Here is a 22,385-nt window from a genome sequence, read left to right on the forward strand (position 1 = left end):
TTTGTACAGTCAGCTACGTTCCAGCCACACTAATGTCTGAGATTTCTTCCGTCTCACCTCCTGCTCTCCACACTCTATTCAGGAACGAAAGAAACTCGGCATTACCACGTTCAAGAACTCATTCCAACCAAGCAAAAACACTTGAAGGGGGCCAGGGTGGGGTGCAGCCTAGGAAAAGTACTTAGTAGGCCTGGAGGGTTAGATAGTAGAACAGACGCTCCCCACCCTTGGTGCAGGATGTATTTCCTTAAATGCCCACCCTATTCCAAAGGCGCAATCATTCTCCAAAGGATGAATAAATATTTTAAAGGAATTCTGCCAAAAGCTAGGACTAAATCTAGCAGATGACACCATTCCAGCTCACTGTCTACAACAGTGCCATGCCTACATGTAACTGTATATATGTAAAGCATCTGGCACAATTAGACTTTTAGCAGTTCTGGATAATCCTGTGTTTCATATAAATTTTAAAGTGCAAAGTATCAGTTGCTGTAAATGGAAAATATGGTTGGACAGAACTCCTGCTGGATTGTAGCCAGGTTATCAAGGTCAACTCTATTCAAACTGCTGAAAAGTCCCCTCATCACTGAAAAGCAGTGTTGGAGATGCTTGCCACCCTGCGCTGTGTTGAGGTAAACACTGACGTGGCCTTTTGGCCTCAGACACTTGGCGGGGGTTTTCAAATGGCCATGCAGGCTGGATTCATGACACTTTCAGGCCGCATAAGGCCCCCGGGCCGTAGTTTGCCGACCCCTGTTCTATTTGGACCCATGCAGTGTTCTTCCCATTCCAGCTTCCTAATCCTGCCTTTTTGGGAAATAGCCATTTCTCTCCTCCATCCTCCCCTGCTTCTTTCAGAAAGGAAGGTGTGGCACCAAGCAGTATTTGTGACAGATGCTAGTTTAGCAGCTTTGAGAGAGATTAAAGGATTTCTTTCAAAAGGCTGCCTGTAATTAACAGCCACTCAGGACGCATTGCTGCTGCCAACTCTCCTGAAGGAACAAGATGCAGAAAGGCAAAGTACCAAGACAGGCCAGGTTCAAATGGAGAGGTGGTAAAGTGCAAATTGAACCAAATTTCCCCTCCTTTACCAGCAGGGTGGGGAAGAGGCCATTTCCGCCTCCAATCAATCCTTTTCAATCAATCCTTTCAATCAATCCTTTTCAATGGCAGATACTGCAAGTTCTAGGAGGGATGGGGAACCTCTTTCAACCCAAAGGCTACATTGCCTTCTGGGCAACCTTTTGAGAGTCAAATGCCAGAGATGTGCAAAAGTGGGTGGGGCAACAAATATAATTTTTACCTTTGCACAGAAGGCTAGTTTCTGTACACTCACACACCCCAATACATCTATGAGCAAAACTTGCAGACAAAGCCCAGTGAGATGCAGTTCTCTGTTTCCAATGTGAGGAGAAAGAAAGGCATTTGCTATTGAAGTGAATCAGGTACTTGGATGCACAAGAGCTGTGTGCATTGCACTGCATATCGAAGGCACTGAACTGAGAAATGAATATGTAGACCATGCCCCCCCCCCAGCCCTGCAATGAACCATCAGAGTCAAACAAAGTGATTCAGCCCATTCCAGGGCAGAGGAAACTTGCATTTGGTCATTCGTATTTTTGTAAGTTAGAAGGGATCAAACATACATACAACAAAGGCAAGAAGCTGTGGAATGTAACAATTTATTGGGGTTCATCTTTTTAACTCCCCATTTCTGGCATTGATACAATACTCAAGAGCAGCAGAAAGAACAAAATGTACAAGCACACAAGAGTAATTAGCACAACCCCCCGCAAAACCTGGAGCAAGCCACTTTTCTGATGGAAATGCCAATGGGGGTGGTGATTCAATCACCCACCCCACTATGCTTCCCATCCATCCACTCTAGACATTTAGCCAGCTGAGAACTGGGTTTTTAAAAGCAACCAAGCAAATGCAAACACTATATTTAAAAATGAATAAGACAAAAATAATAGATAACACTTCATTCATGCACAATTGTTTCATTAAATGCATTTTTTGCCAAAATTAAAAAGTTACCAGATATATATTTAGTTATTGGTTTTTAAAGCCTATTTCATACGCCAAGAGGCAAGAACACAGCAACTTCAGCTCACCCTTTGACAAAACTTAGCATAAGGCCTCAACTTTGCAAAAGCCAAATGTGCAGACTTACACTAACCCTCTCAATTGACTGCAGTTTTGTAAGGTTCGAAGCAAGTGCCACCATCGCCTTAGAAAGCCCTTACGTATTGACAAGGTTCACAATGGGATCACACTGACATCAGCAGCATGTCTGGCAAGGTTGAGGCCTGGCACTGGCAAGTGCAAGGGTGAGCGTAAAAGAGGAGCAAACACCAATTCTGAACCTCCTGGAACAAGAGGCTTTTCTCCAAGAGAACTCACAAAGAGAAATGTGGCAGATGAATTGGTTTGAGTATAAAATTGCAGGAATGTGGGGAGGGGGAATAAGCACCAGGAACATCACTAAAGCCGTGGTTAGATATATTTACTTTAGGCTGGTGGTAGCAGCCACCATGAAACAAACTGCATCCTTAGAAGTCCCAACTTTCTGCCAGTCCCTTGCCCCCTGTGGCATTCATCTTGGAGAATACCCACCACCTAACTTGCTGCCTAGCTTTTGCATCTGCACAGGTGTCCCACATTCTTTGCATGTCACGCCCTATGAGCAACAGTATTCTCCAGATTAAAACCATAAATTATTCCCAGGTTAAGGGGACATCTTTCTACTACTGATAATGGCCTATGAATACCACAGGGCAATCTTCCACTAATTACATGGGACACATACAGCAGTCTCTGAAGAATAGTTGAGTTGCTACATTATTTTCTTGCTCCACTGAAAAGCTTGACTGTAAAGAACTAGTTGCTTCCCACATTACTATACATGCAACGTTGGAAAGTTCCTCCATGTCATTCCAGCACCAAAAAAGTAACATACATGTGTTGACTGCATAAGAACTGATACTGAAAGACTCAAGAGTCTCAGCAATACCCTTGTCAGTCTCTGAGTAATAAATATTCCCCACTATGCTATTTAATGACATAGGACAATTCCTACAAGTCATTCTTGTGTCTGGGAAAAAACAGTATGGAATGGCTGATTCTGTGAGAGACTAGAATAAATGCTAAGCATGATCAGGCAAAGAACAATGGAAGAGGATACCCCATTTAAAATAGCAAAGTACTTCACATTAGAAGCCACAGTATGAGAGTGCTGAACTTTTAAAGCATGTGCTTGCAATTTTTTTAAGTGCTATACAAAATAGGAATGGGTTTTCAGCATATTGGAATTGGGACTTAAATGAATCCAATCAAATGTTAAGCTGCAAAACATACTCATCTGCAAATTATCGTTTTACTGCTCATTGTAAAGAATAAAGTTTTTCCCCCAGATCACTTTCATGCCTTTATTTCCTTCAGTGAAAGCTTCAGACTGACAAGGAATCATCAACATCCAAGTACATCTTGGGAAAGCTTCTTCCTTGTCAACAACTATAATGTTGAGAGCCTTACACAGCAACATCCTGTGCTACACAGAGCAAGAAATATAGCCACAGAAAGGCATACATTTTAATCCCCACTTATTCAGTACTGGCAACGACCAATTAAGTGACCGAAATAATCCTCAGATGTTAGCAAACCAGAGGGACCAACTTGATCCATGCAGAATCTTTGTATATTGTAGCTGCAGATTGGCAAGTGATCAGCCACCCAAAGAATAAACAATCAAGCATAGTATAGCCTTGAGGCTGCCTATTACATATATGGCACCCAATAAAGGTTACCAGTGGAGACAGCAATAGGTGGTATATGAACCTTTGGCCTAACCCTACCAAGTTCTTATGTATTGAAGCAGCTCTGAAACCACACAGCTTTCATCAAGATGTTATTTTACTTGACATAGCATCAGTAATGGGTCCCTCATGGGAAAGTGGACAGACTCCGCATACCAGCAATGGACTAGATAGCTCACTTGAATTCTCTACTGCAAGTAGAGATAGGGCTCCCCTATCTTAATGCAGCACAGAAACACAGAAATATAAATTGAGGAAGAGTATAGCCCCTTTCTCCACAGGCAGCCCATTTTACTGCCAAGCTGTGCAGTGAGGAAAGGGCTCCTTTTCTCACCATGCAGCACAGGAAATACAAGCTCCCTCTTCCTCACTGCTGATATGTAAACTGAATAGCTGAACAGCATGTGTGGGGGTCTCCCCCACCACACAGCTCAGCTGATTGGAGATTACCACTCAACAGTGGGGAGAAGAGAGCCTGGAGAGAGCGAGTGGGGTTTGGATGCCAAGGCTTGGTGGACCAAATATTTTGCATTCCAGATTAAGTCTTAATGAAGGCTGGGTGTATTCTGTAGTTCAAGAGATTATGTATCTCCAACAAGATAATCTAAACTTTGCACTCACCCAAGGTTGCTACATGCCTAAGTCATGCAAGGTTAAGTACATCTGCATAGATTTGCTTACTTTGCACCATTTACTCTGCTACTGCTAGTCATTGGGAGGCACAAGCGGAACTATGCTGGGCTGTGAACCCATGCTCAGGCCCCACTCTGGCTTCTTCGCCATGCATTGCTCACACATTTTCAAACTTAAATTTGCAGCCATAAGTTAGCTTTTTTTAAAAAAAGGATAAAGAATGCAGTTTCTTACGAAGCTGAATTTGAAATCCCTTACAAGATGCTGAATTCCAGAGCCGAAGCTAAATTCTACACTTGAACAATCACAGCCTTGGTCCTATGATCTGTGGCAATGGCACATCCAAATGCACAGATGCATTTCAGTGTCACGCCACCTTTCTGTTTCAAGGAAAATCTTTTGGCTGAGACTGGAGTAAAAGAGAAATGAAATAGATGGCGCAATTAATCGTTCAGGAAAACATGTAACTGACACAAAGGGCATAACAATGACATTGGGAGGTCTTAACTCAGTGTTAAACCACATATTTTGAAAACAATAAAGGGCCACGTTGAATCTCTAACGCCCCTCATTAAAAGGGGCTGGGGAAAAAATCTCTGTCTGAAATGTTTAAGATATTGGAGTGCCACTGCCCATCAACCAACATTAGGTTGGTTGGATCAATAAGAACTAAATGGGACAAAGGTGGCTTCAGATGTTGTTCATATGCCATACATAAGTAACCCTGACACTTCAATCTCAAGAAGACCCAGTAGACCTCTCAAGTAGGGCAGGAGAGACTGCGAGGCAATCAGGGTGTTGCTGTTGCATTAACTGAGAAAGGAAGCCATACATGGAAGAAGAATATTCCAACACCAGGCTCCTCTTTCGTGGCTGTGCAAAACCTGACTTGGATGAAAGCTAAACATTTTATGGGGAAAATACTAAATACAATTAGGGCTGTTCATAAGTGCTGGGAGCAGCTTTCATAAGAACAGCCTCCTTCAGTACATACTTTGGAAGCCAAGTGGCTTGCAGATCACAGCATTCAGACATTCCTAGTTCTCAGCCTTATGGTCATGCTACTGGCCCATGCTGGCTTTGCATAACACAAAGCACTGTGGTGGGTTAAGTGGAGGATTTTACTTATACACACACACACACGCACACACACTCTTCAGTAATAAGAAAATAAGATCCCAGCTCTTGCACCACTAGTGGACAGTCAAAAAAGCAGCAAAGCAAGCAACACTGGAGCACAGGATGCACCAGGCAAAACAGTGCAAAGCCTCAAGGGAAGAGGCAAGGGGGGAGGGGGAATAGCAACATGATGGTTCATAACAGAAGGACTCTGAGCACTAAGTGTGAAATCCATTCCAGGCCTATTACATTTCCTTACCAAAGGCCCACTTGGAATCTTATACCTCCTGAGACCAAGGGCCTCTCCTAATTATCTGGCACGGGCGGCGGGGGGCGGGGATGCCTTTTCCTGATTTTCTCCTCCATCTCAGTTACCCAAAATGTTGTTCACTCACACAACTGCAGCTTCCATGGATGGTGGACAAGAAATAATGTTGCAAAGCAACTAAACCTCCCCTAAGCACAAGAGGGGGGGAACATGGGAGCTTATTAACCAGGAAGACTCAGCTCAGATAGCACCCATTTTATAATGGAGGTAGGATTGCAGGTAGTTCTCCGTGGCCAAAATGGGTACTGTTATTGAGCAAAGAGGGGAATTCTCCTGAGATGGGAGACACTGTATTTCAGCAGCTCACCAGGAATCACAGGCCCAGAGTAATGTTCTCAGAATTTCCCTATCACTGCCCGTTGCATGCACCCATAGCCTATTGATAACCAATTATCACATATAGGTTAGCACATACAGAGACATGGGACTCAAGTCCCCCTGAGGAAGGATATCACAGTTCAACTGGTTGGTAACAGATGAGAAAAAGAGATAATAGTGAACAGATAAAAATGAGTTCTCTGCACAATACAGAAAGCTGGACAACCTAGCAGGAAAGATTTAGCTTTCTGGGAGATCTAATACTTTTTCCTAAACAGATTCCAAACTTCCATTTCAATTATGCTTTGCTGCTAACTACAAGAAGTGAACAATTAAGAGCACAGAAGCAAAGGTGTAATTTTGCAAGCAACAGATAAACATGAAAGCTACTTCCACAAAGAAATATACTGCTCAAGTAGCAGGACAGTCTTCCTCCAACAAAAACTGTCACACTTCATCCTTCTTGTCTTAGGGTGTATCCTATAAACACCAGGAGACTATTCCTCTGCTGTCTGAAAATTGATACTGAAGTGGACGACGGGTGGTCTCTCCTACAGATTTTGCATTGGCACTCATGGAAAAAAAGGCAATCTGGACACTTTGGAACAGGAGGGAAAGTGCCAGCCCATTCTCCACCAGTCAGTGCCACATAAATTCTGGAGACAATCTTCACATCCAACCAACACTCCCCCTTTTAATGGAATCTCCCCTTCCATGATGTCTCTTTTGCTAAAATCTTGATCACATACTTGCTCCTTTCACCTTGCTTTCCCTCAAGGCTCAGAATGAAAGCAATCACTGCAACCCAAGCTGCCATCATTAGTTTGGTGTTTGCTATCCTCACGAAGGTCCTAATCACTTTTTCCTCACATATCAAGGCTGTTACCCACTTGAGAACATCTTGGTAAAAAGTACCTGGAAGATGTAAAGTGAATTAGATTAATTAGAAGGAATTCTTTGTTATGAAACCCAGTATACATTGAGGTTGACCTATTATGAGGAAGGTTTTGCCAGCTTCTAATAGTTTGTTTGGTTCACAGCTAAAACACATATTTCCTGCTTGCCTGGTATCTTAGATACTTTTACTTACTGAACAACCACAAAGCAGCAACATGTCCCACTTCATCAAATAGCTCTCACCTCAGTAGGTCATATTGATGCCTAAACTGTTCATCTGCAAGTGGATAACATGCCACATAGCCCTTCTGACAAAGCTTTGCCAGAACCAGGCTGAACTCTGGATCAATCATATCCAGAAAGGAAGGAAAGATGGGAGGCATTCTTCCTCCCTTCGCCCCAAGTAAAAGAAAGTAGAGGGAAGAGAAAATAGGTTTTTATGGACTTGCTTTCTCAACTCAGACACTTACTTTTTGCTCTTCCCTTGCCCAATTTGAATGGCCTGAACACCACCCTCCCTACCACACACAAATACTAAAAATACTCTTTTCTTTAAGGACCAGCTAAAATCACTACAGTTTGTGCAATCACTGCATTTAATATTTTTAAATTCTCTATCCTTCTGTCTGTAAAAATCTCATTACCTTTAAAAAAACCTTTTTTCTTTTCTTTTTTTGCAAAACTAGTTTCTTTCTCCCTCCCCTCCCCCCATTCACACTCTCCTCTCTAAGAACAAGAAGTACAACAAACATGGCACAGACGCAAAAGAATACAGGATGTATCCTATCCTCTATTACATTAAAATTCACAATGATTCAAGGCAAAAAGACAGCCCAGATCATGAAGCAGTTAACAGTAGCCCTCTGTCACCATCTGGTGGCTAGAATGTGTCAGGTACAAGGTTTGCCACTTAACAGGAAAGATGAACACAACCTGCTTTTGGAGGTTGTGTGCCAAATACTGTAAAAGGGAAAATTTCAAGGCAAAGCCAAGCAACCCTACATTCCAGCATTACATGCATCTGACCCTCCCACTTCAAGAGTGATGGTTCTTTCTAGAGATGGAGGGGGAATGTTCAAGCAAATGAGCTACCAGGTTGGTAAAATCTTAGCAGCATAGAACTCCCTAGGGATGTTGGTTAGGGGCTGTGGTTGCTAATGCCAAAGAAGTGGTCAAAATGCTAGCCAAAACAGAAGGCTTATCTTTGCATCAGAGCGACTCCTGGTACTGCACAAGTTGAGTGACTCATGCATCTGTGGGCTACTTACATATCCCTAGCCTCTGATCCCAACAAGAGTCATCATACTGCATGGAGATGGAGAAGATACCACTGGTGCAGTCAACTAAACCCTGCTCCATCCAATTGGTTTCACAATCACCTATCTGCCAAGGCTTTGCTTGTCACCTGCCTCCTCAAGGGAATGGCCTTTAAAGTACTTTTAGTCATGTAGTTTTAGAGCATCAGTAGTAACTCACCCAGCTCAACTCAACTATGAGACAGACAGGGACTGCTAATCCCTTTGATGGTCACCATCTTGGAAAGAGGATTAGACAAATCTATGGAGGATAAGGCTATCAGTGGTGACTATCCATGATGACTGTGTTCTCCCTCCACTGTCAGAGGCAGTATGCCTCTGAATGGCAAATTGCTGGGAATCACAAGCGGGAGGAGAGCTGCTGTGCTCTGGTCCTGCTTTCACACTTCTCAAAGGCATCAACTGGACTGATCCAACAGGCTCTTATGTTCTTAATCCCAGTCCAATAGCTGCTGTTCTAAGTAGACTAGAAGAATCAGTATGGTACCACCTCATCAGCCATCACTGCACCAAAATTATGGTGCTGGATGCATCCCGTGTGTTGGCACCATGGCACAAGAGTAGCTGGTATCTGTATTCAGGAAACAGAAGCTTGTGACATGAGTGCCAGGCGGCATCCCACTTTCATACTAAAGCTACTTCACATGTTATCAGAAAGATTAATTCCCATTTGTTTATCAAGTGCCACGCTAACTAATCTGTGGAAAAAGTAGACATCTGAAGACACACTTTCAACACAGCCCCAGGAACCAATACGGTGTAGAGGTTTGCATGTTGCAGTGGATCTGGGAGACCAGGGTTCAAATTACCACTCAATCATGAAGCTCACTAGGTGAGCTTGGACCAGTCGCTATCTCTCAGTCTAACCTACCTCACAGGGTCATTGTGAAGACGAGAGGGAGAACCACAAGTGCCATGTTGGGATCACAGACTAGGGATGTGGGATGCACTAAGTAGTGGGATATAAATGTAATTCTAATAATAATAATAATAGCTAAATTCACCCTCTGGGCAAGGGTTTATTCCACTGCCTTCAAACAGGTGTGTCCCCTCATCCCACTGCTTTGAGAGTCATGAAGGAGAAATTAAAAACTGTGTTTAACATATCATGCAAATCTGCCCTCCCACTAGACTATTTCCAGTCTGGGATTTTTTTTTTCTGGAACAAATTCCAAAGCTACTGTTGAGCCCCACCCTTTCACTACTGACAAGTTGTTGGGGGAAGGGGAAGCCAACCTGATGCCATTGGAGGTACCATACATGAAATCAGTCAGCTTCTAACAGACAACAGCTTCCAACACCTCCAAGAAAGGTGAATGTCCTACTCTTTTGAAACACAGAGAAACCAAAGTGACAAGAGACTCTAGGGAAGGGGGGGGGGCGGGAATCTGCCAAGAACACATGTTAAAATATTTGAAGAGTTTCCTATTAAAATTCCCTTTTATATTGTCCATTTACTTTTTTCAAATATTAGACAAACTTCAAAACCATACACCACACAAACATACCAAGCAATCTCAAAACACGATTGACTAGTATGTACCCCCACCCAGTATAATAGTTCCTCTCTTGCAGCTTCATAAAATATTTCATTTTTTCTCTCCTTTAAAGTCTTCTCTTTAATACAAGTCTCCCTGCTCCATCTCCCATTATACATCTCTACCCCACAACCCAACCCACCCACCTTTGAAGCTACAGCCATTAAAATAAACTCCCATAAAAAAACCCTCCACACTTCCTTTGAGGCAAAGCAATGATACAGCCTGTCTCACTGAACTCATGAAAAACAACAAACAGCTATTTCAAAGCATGCGCCGGTGGAATTACAAGAAGCCTTAGACTTACACATTAGTGGAAGGAGTGTGGAGGAACTTAAGCCTGCACACCATGTAGATTTCACTTGTTTTGAAATAATTTTAAAAGACACAAAAGGTGTTTTATGCTAGGATAAAGGAAAAACAACATTTTGAATATGTCTTAGGTACTGACTACACTCAAACTGTCACAGACAATCACACTGTTTAACATTATACAATTTGCTTATGGTAGGCATCTCTATATATAGACACTCATATTTAAGATTATTAATAAGGTATCACAACACACCATCTCTCAATCCTGTACTTGGCAAAGTCCAGGCTTCTTTTTAAACACAGATATAGCCAAGTGGAACTTTGCAAAGTCAATGAGGAAAAGGTGAGACAGCTTTAAAAGGTCTGAAGTCCTTCCTGATGTGAGATACCAATGAGCTAAAATGCCACAATTTTTGCAGTACCAGTCTTTACATGTATTGATAAATAATTAACTCAATGTAAAACTGAACAAAACAACTAAACAAGCCCTTGAAAAAAAGAAAGTTCACACAGGAATACAGGGAAGAGAGATGCCATTAAGAACTGAATGCAGTTATTTCAGTGACAGCATAGCATGCAGACAAGCCCTTGAGAAATATTACTACCTCACACACACACACCCCTTCCCCCCCAAAAAACAATGCAACGAAGATTACAAATAGTATGACAGGCAACACTTGCACGCACACATGCCACTGGTAACAAAACAGAGGCACCCAGGAGGGGAAAGAGAAACTTGCAACAGGGCTAGAACTAAGATGGCAGAAGAAACACAGAGCAGAACTTTGCAGAAATTGTTTTACTTCTGCAGTGAACCTTGGACACAAATATATGAGCTCATGGTTATTAACCCATTATGCGGGATGGTGAGGAGATAGCCAAAGAAGCCACATTTTTACCTCCTTCCAAGACAGGCTGTAAAGGTTTCAGTCAGAATGAATTCATGAAAAGCAGCATGTTGTTGGCAGGTGGATGGGAGGGAGAGGCAAACACACACTGCACATGCACTCCACACACACACACACACAAAGATCCAAGAGACACACAGTAAGATTTTACAATAGGTTCTTAGCACCTTTGGTTGGCAACTGTAGAGGCAGTTTGAGATCCTAGGAATTGTAGATGCGAATGTTCTTCGATCTCACTCACCTAGAGAGAGATGCAGATGGGGAAATGTGCAACAAGCAGGCCCTCCTTCTACCCACCTCACTGGAAGGATGATGGAGTTAATAAGAACAGGGCTCACTCTCACTGCACAACTCTTCCATCCCTCCTACATTGGAAGATGGATGTGTGGCGCCTCTCCTTTTCATCATAGCAGGTTTCAGGAAGGGGACACACATGCCTCAGACTTTAAGAAGAGGAAGGAGCAGGGCACAAGACTGACAACTTAAGAAGGCTGAAGAAACTCTAGTTTGGCCCACCACAAAAAAATGTGCAGGGTGTCTTAGAACCAGGACTGAGAAATGGTTCAAGACAGATGGAAGTGATAGAATGTGCCCAGGCTGACTCCAAGGGCTACCACAATTACCAAGTTAGCACTTTGGGCATATGCAAGGAGGAAGAGTGCCCAGCAGCAGAATGAAAATTTAGGGCACATAAGTTTCACCAGATGTTCTGTAGCAGCCCCCACCTAATCATAGTGATCTACCTCCCTTCCCCTTAAAAAGCTGCTTCTTCCTAGGGTATAGTCAATACAATCTCACCAAAGCTACAGATATAAGAGCAAGGTGACGGGTACAGAGGTGTAGAGAGTTGGAAAACAGGAATGCAGACTCTGCCTGTGTTGACCAAAGGATCTCTGTTTCATTAAAGAGGATGGAAAAGCAAATCCTTCCCCTCTTAAAGATACGAACCCGTTCACCCAAGTTCTTATTCACCAGGTCCAAATCAGCTCAACATAACCCTTGAAGACAAAAGGGAAACTCATGCCCCACCATAACCCCTAGCAGCTGTGACATTTGGAAACTTCAAACACATCCATTCCCATTCCTCTACTACCGTCTTAATTTCCAAGCAAAGAGAGAAAGAATGGATAAGGAGGAGAGAGAAGAAAACAGGCATTCACACCATGCATGATCTTGCAGTAGAGCCTCCCTGTCCCTTCCCCCTCCCCCCAACTGCGCTGAAGGAAGAAGGCAGCCTCTCATTTGCTGCCTCCACCACCACCTCCAGCTGCTGCCACCTTTTCGAAATCCTCTGCATTGCAGAATTCCTTGATGGTGACCGTCAGAAGGTTGCTGGTGACATCAGTGACCACCACATTAGAGCAGGGAGACATTTCAGGGCGCCAATCCCCAGCCTCCTGCTCTGGGTCAGAAGAGGATGGAGATGATGGCATCTGACCCCCTCCTCCGGAAGGAGAACGCTTGCTGGTGGCTGCTGATTCTGGTGGAATTGATAGATCAAGGACTTCCGATTCACGCCAGTCAGGAATGGCTGGGCTTAGTGTCTCAGGAAGCAGCTTTGGTGGGGAATCATCTGGATCTGATGAGGAGTGTGGAGCTGGTGAGGGGCAGTCAGAGGAGCTCGAACTGCGGGCATCATAGGCAGAAGAGCCCATGAGCCCACAAGAGGCACCCTGGGAGCCTCCTGCCTCTGTCTTCCCCTCCAAGGATGGGACTGGAGTGGACGGCTTGTTGTACAGCGGGAAGTTTCCAAACTTCATGTGGCGGATCTGGTTACGAAGCATGCTCTCGCTGAATTTCTTGCTCTTGCCAATGACACGGTTTCGTGAAGGTATCTTGGATCGAGCCAAACTTGCTTCCCTGCTTCCCACTTTCCCATCTTTATCAATAACCTTCAGGTTGAGAATAATGCGACTGCGCTTGGGCTCACGTGGCTTCACCTTGCGGTTGATGATGCGGACGGTTTCTGAAAAGGGAGAGACAGGAGGGCGGATGCCAGTGCCCCCACCAACTCCACTATTCTGGGGGTCTGGGCGGGGCAAAGGGCGGCGAGACATACGGTGACATCGCCGGATGTCCTTCTTCAGTCGGTGCACTGCAGCACTGGAGTGGAGTTTGGGAGAGGATGTGCTAGAACCAGGCTTGACAGAAAAATGTACATCCCCAATGTGTAGGGCCTCCGCCTGGGCCCGAGCCTGCAGTGGAAAAAATGGAGTTAGATGGGAATAAATCACATTCTGCATACTAAACTGCAGGCACCTGACATCTTAAGGATACGAAGCCTAACTGGAGGAAGTGGAGGCTGAGCTCTGCACAGGCCTGGATTTCAAACTTAGCATGTCCCCAACCCAAAATGAATCCATCTGACCAAGCATAAATCACCCTAATAGTGGAAACCATGAAATCCATTTCCATACATTTTCACCCTGGGTTTTGAATTACAGTTTGGGATACTGGGATTGTTCAAGACTTAAAGAACATTAGGAGATGCTCTTCAAAGAACATTTGTTAGTTATTACTGAGGCTACTCATTTAGCAGACTGCAGCACAGCACAAGTTAAAATCTACCAAAACTTCACGCATAACAGGAGAGTTTGCAAAGTAAGCATTTAAAAGAAAGGCATATTTTTCCCCTGTAATATGTACAAACAATGTCTTGAGGTGACTTGCAGCCAGAACATTACATCCACCACTTCTTAGAAGTAAAGCTAACTAGGATAACATCAGGTCTCCCACAAAAATGAACTATAAATGCAATTAATTCCATTTGGAAAAGGTTTATTCAATCCTGCTTTAGGTCATACAAAAGCTTTCCCACTCTGTACAACAAAACAGAAATTCATTTGAAAATTATCAGGGTCTGACTAAACCTTAAGTAAACGAAGCAAGATTTAAGAAAGGATATTATGCTATTAACATGCAGATTAAACCTTTAAATATACAATATTAGGACACACAGACTATTGGCTAGGAATATAGTACTGCCTTCTCCATCTTCAGCTGGTATGTTAGGCTACAGCTATTCCTGGACAGGCATAACTTGGTTATAGTGATGCAGGCCTTGGTAACCTCTAAACTGGACTACTGCAATGTGCTCTATGAGGATTTTCCCTTGAAGTTGGTTCAGAAATTACAACTAATGCAGCTAAACTGAGCTATGGACCTTATTTGCGGAATTTAAGTGCAGTTTATCCAAAGTTCCTCTATTAAGATACAACTATAGCTTCCAGCATTAGAGTGAGCTGAGACATCCCTGGTCAAATCTCATCCTATCCATGAAATCAGTACTCTTGGGTCACCTATAAGCCATGATGATGATACTAATCTATGTTCAAAGTCATTATGAAGATTACTAAATTAATATCCCTTCTGCCCTTGTAATAAAGGATTATTATTATTATTATTATTATTATTATTATTATTATTTATACCCTGCCCATCAGGCTGGGTTTCCCCAGCCGCTCTGGGAAGCTTCCAACAAAATATTAAAATACAATAGTGCACCAAACATTAAAAGCTTCCCTAAACAGGACTGCCTTCAGATGTCTTCTAAAAGTCTGGTACAGTGGTACCTCGGGTTACAGACGCTTCAGGTTACATAAGCTTCAGGTTACAGACTCCGCTAACCCAGAAATAGTACCTCGGGTTAAGAACTTTGCTTCAGGATGAGAACAGAAATCGTGCTCCGGCGGTGCAGCAGCAGCAGGAGGCCCCATTAGCTAAAGTGGCGCCATTAGCTAAGGTGGTTAAGAACTGTTTCAGGTTAAGAACGGATCTCCGGAACAAATTAAGTACTTAACCCGAGGTACCACTGTAGTTGCTTTTCTCTTTGACATCTGGTGGGAGGGCGTTCCACAGGGCGGGTGCCGCTACCAAGAAGGCCCTCTGCCTGGTTTCCTGTAACTTGGTTTCTCCCAGCGAGGGAACCGCCAGAAGGCCCTCAGTGCTGGACCTCAGCGTCTGGGCGGAACGATGGGGGTGGAGATACTCCTTCAATTTAGTTTTATATTACACTGTTGAATTTGATTTACTTTGCTATAAAAGGTCCCCTCCCTTTTAGAAAACTAACATCCCATTGTGTGATGTTTACAACTAGACATTTAATATAGACCAGCTGAACTGGCTAAGTCATTCAATGTGCTAATAAAAACAGCTAACTTCTGTATTCAAATACCATCAGACTAACCAAATGTATCTATCCCCCCCCTTTAGTTCAATTAGCTTTTCCCACCATCTGGTGCCTGCAACAAGAATTGCAGGTGAATGCTTCTGTTCCTTCCCATTTTCTTCCTACTTACTTTCCCACACAGATGCAGCAGCTCCAAAAGTAATAATAATAAACTGGGAATAGAAAGGAAGGGGATAATAGAGAGATGCTATCATAGGAGAGACAACTGAATGTAAAAGGAGTAGGAAGCAGGGATGAAAGAAATTGGCAGGGGGTGGGCAGAAGTACAAGATAGGTGTGAAAGGAAAATGGGAGAATAAATGACAAGAGATGAGTAAAAAATACTTTGAGTGGCATGAAGGGGAGGGGAGGGGAAAATATACAAGAAGCTTTCTCTACTTAGAGCCTCTGGATCAGCAAATTCTACCTAAAAGGGGAAGGCTGAGTCACAACACCTTCAGAACCAATGCCTATACTTCACTTGAGACAACATGCAAAAAGTACAGTGTTGCTATTCAGCTAGTTTAAATGCATGCAAAATAAACAGTGTTCCTTCATTGCAATAATTGCTGATAACACAATCACATAGAATCATAGAGTTGGAAGAGACCACAAGGGCCATCGGGTCCAACCCCCTGCCAAGCAGGAAACACCATCAGAGCACTCCTAACATATGGTTGTCAAGCCTCTGCTTAAAGACCTCCAAAGAAGGAGACTCCACCACACTCCTTGGCAGCAAATTCCACTGTCGAACAGCTCTTACTGTCAGGAAGTTCTTCCTAATGTTTAGGTGGAATCTTCTTTCTTGTAGTTTGGAACCATTGCTCCGTGTCCACTTCTCTGGAGCAGCAGAAATCACCTTGCCATACATATTGTGCTTTCTTTTCAGTGCTGAGGAGTAACTCTCTAGTCAACCAGCAAGATAAGTTGGCATAGCAGAGAACATCATCAAAATCTCATAATTATATTAGTTTCCACCTCCCATGCACCTATGGCACTGTACTAATTTTCTAAATAACCTCTCCCTCTTCTAGTGTTTAATATTGCAAATCCCACACTACAGTACTAGCAACGTACTTAATAAATGTCCACACCTTTAAGAGAAGCCCCACAAAATAATAAAGAAACTGCAAGTGGAGACACAAGAATATAAAAGCAGTTCATCTATATTTCTTTGATCAGAAAACCCAGTTTTGGGAAATGAATGGAATTTTGTAATATTGGGAAGTTAAACAATGCACTAAGAATTAGTCAGACTACAGATGTGTACATTTGTGCTTTTTGCTGCATTTAAAAGTGTTTTTCCAACCAAGTTCACATTATCAGCGCATTCAAATTACTACAATACAAAGTTAACATGTTTCTTTCCAACAATGACTTGTGTGAAGTACTTTGCCACACAGAGCATAAACAATGGTTATGATACCATAAGACGCAGCAATGGCTGCCAACTTGGACGGGCTTTAAGAAGTGTTTAGACAAATTCATGGAGGATAAAACTATCAATAGCTACTAGTCATGATGGCTGTCTACTACCTCCGGCATCAGAGGTGATATGCCTATGAATACCAGTCACTGAGGAACAACAGCAGGAGAGCATGATTATATTCAAGTCCTGTTTGTGGGCTCCCCAAAAGCATTTGGTTGACCACTGCTAAAAGAGGATGCAGGATGGCTCTTATGTTCTAATGTCTGTTTCCATATATCCATGAATTGCTTATACTTATGGTTTTTTTTTAAATCCCCCTTAAGCAGAAACTGGATTCTTTGTTTATACCTTGCCAGAAGTTCTATTTTGAATATTTGTGTCTTTAGGGGAATACCACTCAGTGCTATACTTAATTTATTCTATTGATTACTCATAGTTCAGCTTCCACTTCTGCAAACCTACATAAACAGAAAATATTAGCACATTAGCTGTACAGGTAGGAGTTTTTATCTTTTGTTAGAAATCATTCAACCCTTCCTTCTCAGACATCCCTTTCTGCAGACCAAACCTTCTGCACACCCTGGAAGTGAAATACAGTGGTGCCTCGCAAGACGAAATTAATTCGTTCCACAAGTTTTTTCTTCTTGCGAGTTTTTCGTCTTGCGAAGCACGGTTTCCCATAGGAATGCATTGAAAATCAATAAATGCATTTCTATGGAGACCGTCCGGGGACAGAGGGGAAGGCGCCCGCCTTCCCCTCTGTCCCCGGACCTGTTTAAAGCAAGGGGCGGCGGGGAGAAGATCGCTTCTCCCCGTTGCCAGCCCCGCAATCTCCGGGGACAGAGGGGAAGGCGCGCACCTTCCCCTCTGTCCCCGGAGATTGCGGGGCAGGCAACGGGGAGAAGCAATCTTCTCCCCGCCGCCCCTTGCTTCAAAAGAGGTCCGGGGACAGCGGGGAAGACGTGCTGCGCTTCCCCGCTATCCCCGGAGCTTGCGGGGCAAGCTTTGTTTTGCGAAGCAAGCCCACAGGGACATGCGTCTTGCGAAGCGGCTAAGAAAACGAAAAACTCCTTCGTCTAGCGAGTTTTTCGTCTTCCGAGGCGTTCGTCTTGCGGGGCACCACTGTATTGCTATCAGTTCAGAAAATAAACTCAGAAGCAGTGATGAACATAGGAAGCTGCCTTATACTGATCGAACTCAGAATGATTGATACTGACTAGCAGTGGCTGTCTAGAGTTTCAAGGCAGAAGTCTCTCCCAGCCCTATGTGGAGATGCTGGGGGCTGAGCCTAGGACATTTTGCAACCAAAGCATGTGCTCTTAGCACTGGGCAGATGGCAATAGTGGGCAGGATTATCTTCTGTCCAGGTTCCATCACTGGAGACAGGGGTATTGCCTCTACCCTCACCTGACTCTAACATATGCAAAATTCCACAGCTACCCAAACAGTACTGAATTACAACTTTCAGGATATTCCCCCGCCCCTATTCCACAAAGCTGTGTCCAGAACTTGAGCTGCTTACTAGAACTCAAAGTTGCTTCCTAGAACTCAAAGACTTACTGCTACAAGGTGTATTTTCCATGAACTATAACAAACAAACTCGGATAAAATTAGTCCTCAGCCACACAGCCCAATGGCCAACTGAAGGAGATTGTGTTCTACCTGGCCAGCCCAGCGCTTACCCCTTCTCACAGTAGGTTAACCCAATTTTCTAGCAGCTATATACTCACGAAAAGCCAGTAAAATGTACATAACTGCAAGCATTTTCTTGCATGCTTTTAAATCAGTAACTTCTCATGAACATAGTATAAAGCACCTGATGTACTGACCCAAGGAAATATATAAAGGGATGTTTTTATCCATTCTGAGAGTAAAAAGTCATGCAGACCTCTCTACTCATGCGGTTAAAATTCTCCCTTTATGTATTACCTTGAGTCAGTAAATTTCTAAATGACTGTTTATACTGTGTAGCAACTGTGTTCAAGTTGCTAAAATCATCAGTTTCTGCTCTGGGAGTTTCAAACATCTTGTAACTACATGAGCAAAGCTCTCCTCACCTGATTCCCCCTGGCAGAGAATAAAAGAAATGGCACTGAGGGAGATAATAAGGGTTCCAAAATTCTAACTTAAATAAATTATAGAAGATTAAAAGCAAAACTGATTTTTAAGTGAACAGAGAAAGAACTACTTGTCAAAGAATGCAGCCCCTCCCCCCATTTCTCTGTAGACCACAAGCTACATCCTGCAAACTGTGACTGGGAAATTCCCTAGAGAACTAAGAATCCATTACTTGCTACTGACCGTCTAATTTATTCCTACTAGCTTACATTTACCCACCTTCATGTTTACAATTTATACAATGACCCAGCATCACATTCTTTGCAAGCCAGAGAGTTGTTCAGTACAAAGCAGGTCATACATAAGTTAAAGCATTATAGCATGACAAAGTGGCCCTGTACTTACACAAGGCCAAGCTGATGTGCATACAATATTTTAGTTTCCATTATCCCAGAGCACCTGAATACTATCTTGGAAAGCATTTGAAGTGGTTGTTGTTGTTACTGTTGTATCACCATCAATTCAAATGCATTCCAAGATAGTGTTCAGGTACTCTAGGAGAATGTAATAGAGCTGGGTCCAAATTTGCCTCAAGTGTTTCATACTACACAAAGGACTATCCAACGTACATGCTGCAAACCCAGAAATAAGTGTTCCAGTTTGCGAACATTTTTTGGAAGCCGAACGTCTGTTTCGGCTGTCAGCATTGTTTCCGGGGCCAATGAGAAGCCGCACCTTGGTTTGTAAACATTTTGGGAATCGAACGGACTTCGCGAACAGATTCCGTTTGACAACCAAGGTACAACTGTACTCTAGTCCCCAGAGTACTGCCATCAACCTTGTTGCCATTTTGGTGTCTTTTTGTTTTCCTGGGCATTTGGGTACCAGCAATGATTTGACAAATGGTTAAATCTATGTTTAATCTAAGGTTTATGTGATTTTATAATTGCATTTTTTTACTTTGGTTGTAAATTGCTTCAGGACATTTAGTGGGAAGCAATGTATAAATTTAATAAATTGAAACCACTGTCTGGGAAAATGAGTGGCCCCTCACAAATATATTAAATTAGTCATCCTTAGCTTAATATAGCAGTGGGGAACTTGCAACCCCTCAGATATCGTTGAATTACAACTGTCAATAATCCTGACCATTGGCATGCTAGTTCTTATGGAGGTCAGGATTTTCTGAATCATTTACATCTGTAAATAAGCTATCCAGTTAGTTTCCAGATTAAATCAATTATCACACCACCTATGTCATCAGAAGTCAAACACTAGACAAAGTCATCTTTATAAGTCCTGAATGAATATTTCGGAATTTGCTGAGAAGAGTGGTGAAATTTACACAACCAAGGTTTTCTTAGTCCTGACAAAGTGCAAATATCCACTTTGGGTGTTAAAATCTTTATTCTCCATGATGGATCATCCTTTTCCAAACTGGTTTATACTGGTTTAAATGCCAACTTTGCAAACTCTCCTCAGCATTTGAGGTTCAGATTTCTACCCATGCTTCCAAAATTCACATCAGTAAGAGCTTTTACTTTAAACGAGCTGAAAGCAGCATTAGTGAGAACCGGAACCCCAGCCCACTCTGCCTCTCATATAGTAAGCACTGCCTCAGCAAGACTGGGAGGAAGTTTAAACTCTGATATACACTTTTCTCACTTTTTACAGACAAGAAACCTCAAAGCAGGTTTTAGTGCTGCAATCACAATAGCCTTAAACAAATGATATTTTGGACTGTCTGGTCCAGAAAGTTCCTGGGCACTTTTGTATTTCCAAAGTTTAATTATTTTCTTTCAATAAGATTTTAAAAACTACTGGTTTACATTGCCCCCCCCTTCAAAGTTCTGAGAAAACACTAAACAACAAAGCCTTCAGACAAGTCTGTGAAAAAGGGTGGCAAAAGCACTGGCCCATTTTTAGACAGCAAGAAGTCACAAGGTCAAAAGGCCAACTTACATACACTTTAAGCAATCACTTTCAGTCAAAATGAAGATGGAAAGAGATCAAGAGCATATTTGTAGCTTTCCAATAATTTATGGCGTCCCTGGACACATACCGCAAAATAACATGTGAAGCTTTAATTTCTAACTACTTCCATTCCCCAACTGACTGTTTTTTGTTTTATTTTTCTTAAGAGTTTTTAGTGTGCATTTAACCATACTGAAGTTATCAGGTCCCAGAACCTTGAACTGGTTCAATTAGAGTCAAGTTATTAAAGTGAGAGTTACCTTCAGCAGAAAAGTTTTGGGCTTGGGTCCTCTCTTCTTAGGTCCGTACAGCTCACGCTCACGTTCCCTTTGTAGGGGAGAAATTAAATGTTTGGTTTTTTTTAAAAAAAGTCAAACCTCTCCATTCTGCAAACGAAACAAGTGATAACTCCTAACTCTCCCCTCTGCTGTCTAGAATCAATCTCAAACTCACTTTTGCTCAAAGGCTGCAATTAGACGGGAATCCAAGATGTTCTCTTCAGGTTCCCAAGTGCTGTACCTGCAGAAGTGCAGATGGACACAGTTACAGGCACTTGCAAAGGAATGAAGGGGGGGGGGGAGAGAGAAATATTAGCACATGCTGAGGAGTTCTTGATGGGTGGGGAGGCGAAAAGGATAAAGCAACCCTACAGGCACTCTGTGAGTGTTGTGTGCACGCGCACGCGCGCGCCTTGTGCACACCCAGGGAAGGGACACATAATATTAGCCCAGGGAGAGGCCCACAGGAGGCGGGAACGGGGCTTCTTCACGCAGACAAGACACAGAGAGGCGCTAGGGGGGAACTCACTTGATGGCCCAGCCTTTCCATTTCACCAGGTATTCGATGCGTCCCTGCAAAATACGGGGGGGGGGGGTTGGCAGAGGGGAGGGGGCAGAGATGAGGGGAGGGGGTAAAATGGGGGGAGGCGGTGGGGAAGAGGAGAAACGGGAAGCGCAGGTTAAAGAGGTGGCAACGGCAGAAACACCCCCCCCCCCCTTAAAAAAGCCGAGTCCCGGTCTGGGGCCTCGCTGGCCCGCCGCTCACCTTTCGGATCCGTCGCTTGATGATGGATTCGGCCGCGAACACCCGCTCGCCCACTGCAGACAGCTCCATTTTTGTTTATTTCTTATTTATTTCTCTCTCTCTTTTGCTCAGCCCTCAGCAGCAGCACTCACAGCCCATAATAATCCCGCCCGCTCCCTCGCCTTCCCTCCCTCCCTCCCTCCTCAGTGTGTGACTGACTGACTGAGGCGGGCGAGCGAGCGAGAGAACGGCTCTGAGGGCTGCTGCTCCCGCGACAGCGGCTCGAGGGACTGGCTCGCGCCGTGAACTCGCACGCACGCACGTACGCGAGCGCGCCCCCTCCTCCGAGCGTGCGCACCGTCTTTGCTCGCGCGCGCCGCCACGGAAAAGAGGGGGCCTGGAAAGAGGGAGTGAGGGAGGGGGACACGTGACGCGAGTAAAGCCCGCCTTCGGCTTCGCGCGCCCCGTTGCTTAGTTTTTGGGGCTTCTTTACTTCTTCGTCCCCCGCCCTCGCCTCCTTCTGAGCGAAGGGAGTAAGGTCTG

General features: G+C 43.7%; 1 protein-coding gene across 2 annotated transcripts; it reads right to left on the reverse strand.

Annotated features, from left to right (window-relative positions):
- Positions 1-1,668: 1,668 nt before the first annotated feature.
- Positions 1,669-22,151, reverse strand: CBX6 (chromobox 6). 2 transcript variants are annotated; one of them, XM_079994590.1, is made up of 5 exons: positions 21,864-22,151; positions 21,627-21,670; positions 21,273-21,338; positions 21,080-21,146; positions 1,669-13,331 (listed from the first exon to the last, which is right to left on the reverse strand). In XM_079994590.1, the coding sequence occupies exons 1-5, from the start codon at positions 21,930-21,932 to the stop codon at positions 12,429-12,431; spliced, it is 1,149 nt and encodes a 382-aa protein (XP_079850716.1). In that variant the 5' UTR covers positions 21,933-22,151; the 3' UTR covers positions 1,669-12,428. The 2 variants fall into 2 exon arrangements, with proteins under 2 accessions (XP_079850716.1, XP_079850715.1); XM_079994589.1 differs by having other exon boundaries at positions 1,669-13,385.
- Positions 22,152-22,385: the final 234 nt, after the last annotated feature.

This window comes from Podarcis cretensis, assembly GCF_951804945.1.
Source record: "Podarcis cretensis genome assembly, chromosome: 10".
Classification (NCBI taxonomy): domain Eukaryota; kingdom Metazoa; phylum Chordata; class Lepidosauria; order Squamata; family Lacertidae; genus Podarcis; species Podarcis cretensis.

Excerpts from the sequence above, each read along its gene's own strand:
- CBX6 (XM_079994589.1), bottom strand. The coding sequence starts at position 21,932 with ATGGAGCTGTCTGCAGTGGGCGAGCGGGTGTTCGCGGCCGAATCCATC. Across the intron at positions 21,147-21,272 it reads ATTGCAGCCTTTGAGCAAAA|GGAACGTGAGCGTGAGCTGT; the intron begins GTGAGTTTGAGA and ends TCCCCTACAAAG. Across the intron at positions 13,386-21,079 it reads CCAAAACTTTTCTGCTGAAG|GCTCGGGCCCAGGCGGAGGC; the intron begins GTAACTCTCACT and ends TTTCCACTGCAG.